Source organism: Haplochromis burtoni, unplaced genomic scaffold, assembly GCF_018398535.1.
Source record: "Haplochromis burtoni strain Fernald_Lab_line unplaced genomic scaffold, NCSU_Asbu1 Contig_118, whole genome shotgun sequence".
Lineage (NCBI taxonomy): Eukaryota > Metazoa > Chordata > Actinopteri > Cichliformes > Cichlidae > Haplochromis > Haplochromis burtoni.
This window is the reverse complement of record NW_024582479.1, coordinates 938,416-947,110: the sequence shown is the minus strand read 5'-3', so window position 1 is coordinate 947,110 and position 8,695 is coordinate 938,416. Positions and strand designations below refer to the sequence as shown.

The 8,695-nt window shown below is 43.1% G+C and overlaps 2 protein-coding genes across 2 annotated transcripts; both read right to left on the bottom strand.

Moving 5' to 3' along the window:
- Positions 1–1,279: 1,279 nt before the first annotated feature.
- On the bottom strand, positions 1,280–4,489 carry LOC121815015 (megakaryocyte-associated tyrosine-protein kinase). Its single transcript, XM_042223695.1, has 4 exons — positions 4,332–4,489; positions 4,099–4,191; positions 1,627–1,740; positions 1,280–1,524 (listed from the first exon to the last, which is right to left on the bottom strand). Exons 2-4 carry the CDS (start codon positions 4,105–4,107, stop codon positions 1,405–1,407), a joined length of 243 nt encoding a protein of 80 aa, XP_042079629.1. The 5' UTR covers positions 4,108–4,191; positions 4,332–4,489; the 3' UTR covers positions 1,280–1,404.
- Positions 4,490–4,611: 122 nt separating this feature from the next.
- On the bottom strand, positions 4,612–7,661 carry LOC121815014 (zinc finger RNA-binding protein 2-like). The gene is made up of 4 exons (XM_042223694.1): positions 7,585–7,661; positions 7,212–7,323; positions 6,987–7,084; positions 4,612–5,994 (listed from the first exon to the last, which is right to left on the bottom strand). Exons 2-4 carry the CDS (start codon positions 7,318–7,320, stop codon positions 5,821–5,823), a joined length of 381 nt encoding a protein of 126 aa, XP_042079628.1. The 5' UTR covers positions 7,321–7,323; positions 7,585–7,661; the 3' UTR covers positions 4,612–5,820.
- Between the last annotated feature and the right edge of the window lie 1,034 nt (positions 7,662–8,695).

Sequence of the window (8,695 nt, the reverse complement as noted above, 5' to 3'; positions counted from 1 at the left end):
TGTTGACCTGCCTGTTTGACACCATCAGCATTGGTCTTTGCAGACACACTGTCTTCTCTGAGGAAAATCACACTCAGCTTGTTCACACTGTGAAACTCAGAATTCCAGCGTTGTTTTGCAGCTTGGTCACAATTCTATAGGAGATCGTAATCCACTGTTTAAAGGGACTGTATTCTCTGAGGAGACCATCCACAACTCTCTCTTGCATGAAAACAAAGCTTGTATCACAAACGTGGTCCAAATGTTGGTGACATGAGTCTCTGTGATAAACTCCACCTCGCGCATATCTTCCAGCGACCGCGTTATATTCTTGCAGAGGGTGTGGACTCAGCAACCATGTACTTGGACTGCGAGTTTGCAGTCTCTGGCGAGTCATTAAATTTTATGACTTCTAGACTTGAAATTCTGAAAAAAGTGTTCTAGAAGAGAGGCGTTTGGTGACTTGACTTGGAACTTTTACGGAGGACACAATTGACCTGGGACTTGGGGTTTTATCGGAGATGTGACACTTCGATATGGCTGTCGGTCCTTGGTAATCATATTATACGCTAAGTAAGGTAGCCAATTGATACCTTCCTACACACATAGGGAGACGCCCTCCTAAAACATTTAACATGCATATTAATAGTAGAGATTCGAAAATGGTGAGGCGTCATTCAGGGGTGTAACCACCAGGACGAGTCGCAACGAAGGTTCATTGGGACGAAACTGCTCTCGCTGTCGGCAGAAGTGCCTACTAGCCAGGAACAACATCCTCCGCGGGGCCATGGGCGGCCTCTGTTACTTAAGTAGCAAACATCAATGACTCTGAGAACCCACAGCGAGGGAGGAAGAAGAAGATACATCTCTATTCAGAAGAGTGATACAACGCAGACCACTGGCTAGGTTGATATAGTATTCAAGCCAATACGCCAAGCCGAATAGTCAGTCTGCATAACACGCTCAAAAATGTGATCAAGCTCTCCGGTGACCGTAAATGCCAAACATATGCACGAGTGTTATTAGACTCACTCAACGCGGACGCGTAAGAGAATAGAGTGTATTTGCCGCAGATTACCATTGTTTAATTATCAAGAGATTCAGTGTAAATCGTTACGTACTAGAGTACATCTGGAGAGAAAAGATATCGTTTAGAGGGGTGAAATACTCCAGAGACTGGGCTTCATGGTTATTTCTCTGACAGTATAACAAAATGTGCTGGCAGACTGGCAGAGTGAGTACTATGGGGCTATTGACCACAGAGATCCATTCGAAGAAAACTAGAAATCTAAAGAGTTAAGGGCTGACCACAATGGAAACTAAATAAAGAGACGAGCATCACACTGCATGTGATCGCTGAAAACAAGAGGGAAACACACCCACGTGAGCCCTCAGTACCTTCATGTGAGAGAAAAACAAGGTGACTTACGGCATGAGGCTGAGGCTGGGGTCGACTCGCAGAGCCTCTCTTTCACGCACATTGGTGGCGTTGATGATTCCTTCTTCTCCTGTGGTGTTGTGTCTGGCTCTGTAGCATCCCTTCTTCTAGAAAAGAGCAAAGTTCGCTTTATCAGTTTCAGTTTCTTCCAAATAAAAATCCTCTAAAGCTCTGCAGCATCTGTAAAACATGACGGTGAGTGACAGTACCGTGGTTGTGTCAACAATAGTGAGGATGTCTCCTTTGCGGTACAGCAGTTCTCCAGGTTTGGGTTTTTTGTGATCCCCCTTGGCTACACACTGAGTACCGGCAGCCCAACTCATCTAAGGAGGCAAAGGAAAATTATGAGAAGGGCACTGACCCATGACTGTGAGTCACACTTTGAGTTTGCTTTGCTAAACTTGCTGTTTTAGGACTCACACGTGTTATTTTACGTTTTTACTTGTCGTGTATTGTAGTGATGATTTGTGAGACCACTGAACAACCAGCATAAAACCAAAGCATTTGAACACATCTCTTTTGGACACCCACAGCCCGTCTTGGTTTGGTGGTTGGTTGTCGACTTTATTCTGGTCGACGTAAAAAATACACCAACAAAATGAGAATTTCCTTTTTTTGTTTTTTGGAGGTCGGATCTTTTGGCCAAGAATTTTAGTAAATATATCTACCGGCGACAAATATTGGACCTCCATGAAATGATCAACTGATTTCCTTTTACTGACCAATGACCTTTGCCTGATTTCCATCAGAATTAAATGTTATTATCTGCTACTGAAAACTGTGGACAGACTGCGAACAAACAGACAGAGAAACAAATGGAAACGATGACAGACTCCCTCCGTTTGGGGGAGAATGATAGCCTACGCATCAAGTTCTCAAAGAGTTTGTGACATATGAGCATCGTTTTTGAAACACTGCATGGTAAGGTAGAGAAAACACGAGTTAAGAAATTTAAGTTTTCTCGGTTGACGTCATCTCAGGATGAGATGAGAAGTCTTGTCCGTAGCATTCCCAGAATATTTAATTTTGTCTAATAAAATTTTAACATTTAGTGACCCTGTATTGATACAATATTGCCACATTATGATGTATCATTTCTGTCCCCACCCTGAATAAATATGAACTCTGACATTTTGCACTGCCAGTATTTCCATCTTGCCTTTGTTCATTTGTTCAAATAAGGTAAAAATCATGACTATTGAAGTGTTTTAATGGCAGTATTGTTAATGTAAAAGGGCACATGTGATTCTCTGTTCCTTCATGCAAGTTCCTGATATTTCCAAAGGTTTTACATCGATTAATGCTGTTTAATACATTAAAGCCAAAAGATTCCTGGACACATTTGGCTTGACAAAGCCAACGTCCTAATTCAAAGCAAACTAATGGCTCAGTCATACAAGCAAAAACAGGACAACACCTTGCATAAACAATTAAACAGATTCATTAATTTAAAAAAAATAGATATCTGTGGCTGTGTGCTGATTGTACTTAAATTTGTCACATTCATCCAGTTGATCGCAAGATCACTGCACAGGTCGCCTGACAGGAGGAAACCTTTCTGCAAACAGTCGCAGTCTGACTTGGACTCATTCTCTGGGATACTGTTGAATAACTGCTGTTTAAATTATAAATGCAGACAGATTTTCAACATGTTGCGGTCAGTTTGAATGAGTCAGTGACTGAGTGCCAGCTGGTTGCATTCAGGTTATATTCCTACAGAACAGGAAGGATGCTGAGAAACAAGTGTAGAAGTTAAATGTGGTTTTCTGTGTACGTAGACAGTAACAGATATGTGATTTCTGACAGTTTGTCACAGTTTACGGCTGTATTACCAGGAACGCATTGCGTGTGATTGCCAACTTGACCTCATTCAAACGGAGATTGATATCAGACTGACTCGATGTTATGGCAGATTTAGTGACAGAGTCGGCGGTGAGCTGGTGCCAGCTCTGATATTTATCATCTATTTCTGTGAAACACAATAAAGTCCATAACATTATTTGTAACGGAACTGCATGTTACATTTTTAAAAATATATATCAAAAATTAGAAAAATCTCATATGAAACTCACTGAGAAAATTGCCCGTGGAGCAATACCGCAGAACTCTGTATCTGCAGCAGTATCAGAATCATCAGGACTACTTCAGCTCGTCCTGAATCCTTACACGCACATATAGAATTCAAAATAGTGCTGAAGTCACTTTATTGGGGGAAAAAACCCCTTTTATTAGTTCATAACGCACTCAAAGGGTTTGGCCACCAGTGCATCTCTGAGTTGCGCAGTCAGACCTGAGCAGGTTGAGATCTTTTAACTGTCCCGAGAATCAGATCTCAGCTGAGGGCGCTTTCGGTAATTTGGCGCAAGCTGCCTGCTGATCTGAGGTCAGTTACATCTGTGTTTACGGTTCAAAAGATTTAAATTCTGACAGGCTTACAGTTCATAACCGTGTGTTTGTGTTGACTTGTATCCTACTTGTTTGGTTTTCTTGCCCGACTACACGGTTTGTGGTTTTATGGTTTACGTGTAATTAAATGTGCTGTATAAATAAAGCCGACACTCGGGTGTAAATTTGGATTAAGACATGAGTACTTTGAAGTATGTACTTAGTACATACTTTATCAATCACATTAGCGTTAGCCTATAATCTGAAATACAGCTGCACACATCTGCAGTACGTACCTTTGCCATCAGCAGGGCTGGCTGGATAATTCTTTGAACACCTGGCCGAGCAAACAAGAGGGCAGCCAGGAAAGATAAAAAGCGCCGTCTGTCCTGTAATAAAACGCAAACAGATGCAGTACAATTCAAAGCTGCTGTTCGATAAATCCGCCTCTGTCGAAGTCAAAGCCAGAAGATGAACGCCCAGACAGCGCCGTCCGTCCGAGTCCTCGTCGGCATAAATGTTTCAGTACCTGCGGCTCTTTGGGGAGAGCCTGTCAGCAGGAGAAACCACCAGGCTCCAGGCGTCCTCAGCGGGCACTCTCCGTCAAACTTATTTTCGGCCGAATTCCTTCATCGTCTCCAGCCCGTCCGCAGCCGCTCCTCGTCTTTATTCACATCTCAGAGCCGTGTGAGCGCTCGCGGTGGCGCGCGCTCAATGTCCGCGTGAACCACTTCCTCAATATTTAGGAAAGCGCAGTTTGAGACACAGCGACGCTTTTTATTACATCACAAGACAGAAAAAGCCCGAAGAGTGTTTTTTTCCTCTTTATTTTTAATATCTCCCCTCAACTTTAGGCAACACTACAAAGACATTCAAATAATAGGACAGAGAGGTTCACGCTTCCCGTTTCAACAATACAAAAAACAGACCGCAGCATCCCTCGGAAATAAAATAAGCAAGTAGTATACTGTGATGCTGTTGGTAAATGAAGATAAAACTAAAAATGCGCATCAACTCTGAGCCAGAGGTGCGTAAAACGTCGGCTCCGTTGTCTCTGTGACATACCGCTCATCAGGATTCAAACCAGACAAAACCCATAATTGTTCCTCTTAATCAGTAATACATAACATGAGGCAGGCACAAGGAAGAAAGTCAAAAGGACTATAACGATTTAGTCATTTCAGTAAGTATTCAGTCTCATTTTCTCTCTTCTTCTAACCATACTCTGGAAGAAAAAAAGATTACTAGGTAATATTATTTAAATTATACAATTATGGCTGCATACAGTGCTTCAGTCCCTCAGCATGCTACTGAACTGCACCAAGGAAGATTTCTCCCTTCAGAGGCAGATTAACTATCACCAGAGAAAGCCACCTTTGGTGGGCCGGTTATTTTAGACTTATTTGGAAACCGCGGGGATTTTTTGTGTGTGTTACCTTTAAGCAAAGTAAAGATCACTTCATGTACTGTGCTCGCTCACTCTTATCTGACCTCCCTCACAGTTTCAAAGCTTCCTGCCCACTTTTCACAATCTTAGAAACCAGTTTCAGCAGCAAATATTCTGCACCAGTGTTAATTCAAGAGTCGGGATGATAAAACTGAACTCGCCCGAAGAGCAGCAGCGTCCAGCTTTTTCTTCAGGGAGAAAAGCTGCAAATAAAGTTTAAGGTGCTGATGTTTAAACTGCACTGGAGGCTTTAACATCATAGCAAACAACACAACGGCACACAAATTAGTGGTGGTTCGTATACTGCGTGTAAAAAGAGGAGTTTACTCCCTTTATTCACTCCGCACACTGAAATCAGAAGGAATTGCAACCAATCGTCAGTCCCTTCCCTCCTTCCGAAGCTTCATCCCCCACAGTTTAAGGGTAGATGTGTAACATGTAGAGTCAAAGTTATATTTGTACGTGTATAGCTGCGTGTTAAGATTGTTTTTCGAGAAAAGAAAGAACGTTTAATGTTGTGACATTCTACCAGTCTCTAAACTAGTAAATGCCTCTGCTCCGGAGGCAGAGGTCAAGCACTCGCCGCCTCTTCCTTCTTGTCTTTTTTGCCTTCCCCCTCGCCTTCGCCCGTCTCGCTGACATCCCGTCGACGCTTGCGGTTACGTGCGCTGGCCTTGGATGCTGGCAGGGACTCCATGCCCAGGACCTTGTGGATCTGACGGAAAGCAAGCAGCCGCAGAGCATGCTGGGAACAGAGAGGATACAATCGATAGATAGACAAAGTTAAAGTGCTTACTAAGAGCTCATACTATGAGAGATGCTTATACATAATTAACAGTGATAAAACAGAAAATAGAGTAAAAATTAAGTTTAAAAAGTGAGACTGATACTGTGTGAGAGTCGTGCAAATTGCATTAATATATAATATGCACAATAAGAAAGCATGAAGGTATAATAGAGAAACACAGGTGTGTTCACCTGTCACAGAACGAGAAGTTATTACAGTTTTACAGAGGATGTTATGAACAACTTCCTGAATGTTCTTTATGGCAGTGGGGTTGAACATGAGAAGTCTGAGCAGGAATGGGAATCCAGTACTCCACTTCCTTGGACTTATTAGCCTGCCTGCCTGTGAATCCTACTCACTGGTTCCAGTTGTGCTACAATCAGTCGATTTCAGACGTATCAGAGGAGAAAAATATGGACATTACTTTTATTTTTACTGCACAAAGGGACGACAGCACGATGGCAAACTGAACCCAGGACAGAAACAACTGCATCGTACTGCTAACACACACAACGTTGGCTCTTTGCAAGCATCTGCACAGACGGCATGCTAACGCTAAGCTAGCCAAGAACCCAGAGTAAAAGCTGAGCGAACGCCGACCCCGGGCTGCAGCTCAGCTTCTACCTGTTGGTGTTTCTAAAGTAGAATCGCCATGGCGATCGCATTAAAGCGTCTTTGTGCTGGTTCTTATTTTTGCTTTGCGTTTTCCCACCTAAATGCTAAGACAAAGGTCACACGTGTATCCTCATTAGGACAGGGATTTGTGTTAATCTGCATGAATGATGAACGTAACGTCTTTTTGATATGTTGCTTAGCAACGGTGACTCTCAAAGCGGAGCGATAAGACAACGAGAAGGGACTGAATCAATATTGGAATCGGGTTCGCTAAATTCCCATCCCTACTTGTTAGTGCCTATGATGGTCTCAGGTGTACAGCTGTGTGTGGGTACCTGTGCACCGGCAGTGATGTCCTCTCTCGCTTGAAGTTCCATGCTTTCCAAAGCATCTGTTGGCTCCTTCTCACAGGGGTCCATCAGACCTGGTCCGTCTGAGTGAAGGCAGGAGAAAGAGAGTTAATCGCTATTTTGTAGCAGCTCAAAGGGAAGCAAATGCGACTAAGTTCTGCACGTGGCATTCATCGACTGCTTTCCTTAGCGCGTGTGTGTGTGTGTGACCTGGCAGCAGGATGCCGGTGGAGATGCACTCCAGGACTCTGCGCATTGCCTCCCCTGGGCTAAGTGGGCCTGTGGCACTGCTGATAACCTTCTCCACCAGCAGCTCCATCGCCTGGAAGAAGAAACAGTCAAATGGAAGAAGACATCACATGTCACGTGTATACTGTCGTACTGCCTGTCCATTAAACACCAGCTTAGGACATTTGAAACTATCGCCTCCCACACAGTCCAATCGAGTCTGACCGAGTTATGAATGCTCAGCATGCTTTGCATAATGTTCCTTCGTAGATCGACCAAGCAGACAAACAACAAGACAAATGAAAGAGAGAAAACCTCATCAATAAGCAAAAACAGGATAAATGAAGCCACTTACCCAGCAGGGGATCTTCCCCCAGGTGGGAACCCGCTGACATAAATCTCTCAACACCCGAATGATGATCACACAGGACTGCAGAGTTATATAAAAACGGCCTTGTTCCTGCACATGTACAACAGGTATCTTATGCTGATGCTGTAAATGAATGAATGAATGAATGCTTTATTGGCCATATGCAGGTTGCCCCGCAGAGGAATAGGCAGAAACAGTGAACCTTGAAAACCAGCCCTCTGTAACACATGTCTGTGCATCTCACAGCCAGGCTCATCCTAAATATGAAGACTCTAGAAACAGTCAGTGCATATGCAACTCACTCATATTTCTTGCTTTGATTCATGCGAATGAAAACTTGACTACGGCTGACCTTAATCTGGTCTTGGATAAAGGTGATATGATGTACAAAGAGGCCAAGAAAAGATTTCCAAAAAATATTCATTTGGCAACCGATGAGCTTCCAGACAAAGTTGATGATTGCAGGTCTATATATCATGTTGACATGACACAGCCTTGGGACATATGAAGAACCTCCAGAGGAAACAGTAGATACATTTCTGATCTTAGAAGCAGGACTGAGCTGCCTGTTGTCAGATGTGCAGTATGCCTTACTGATTATGAGTGGATTGTGTATCGCAGTGTTCAGATCCAATTCAGGCAAATATGGTTTCTTTGATCCACACTCCAGAACACCCAGTGGTCTTCCTCTACCACTGTGGTCACGTAATCGTGGTACAGCAGTGATGGTGAAATTCTCACTCCTCAGTGACATGATTAAGAGGCTCCAAGATTCTTATGAAGGGATTGAGATATCACCCTCTTGTACCTATGAACTGAAGCCTGTGCAGTTCTACCTTAGAACTTTTTACTGTTTTTTTTTAAACATTAGCCATTTTTTTCCTTTTCATTTTTTTTCAGTTATCATGATGTATGCAAAGACCAGAACATAAAACGGTGATGTAGACTACAGAAGGCTATATGCCTTTTAACAGATATTCTTAGCATACAAATAACACAATGTGACATACTTCTTAATTATAAGGGCTCTGCTTATGTTAACTAAGCCATAAGCACCTGTGCGAATTTCACATCTTTGCAGCACCGTAGCAGGTAC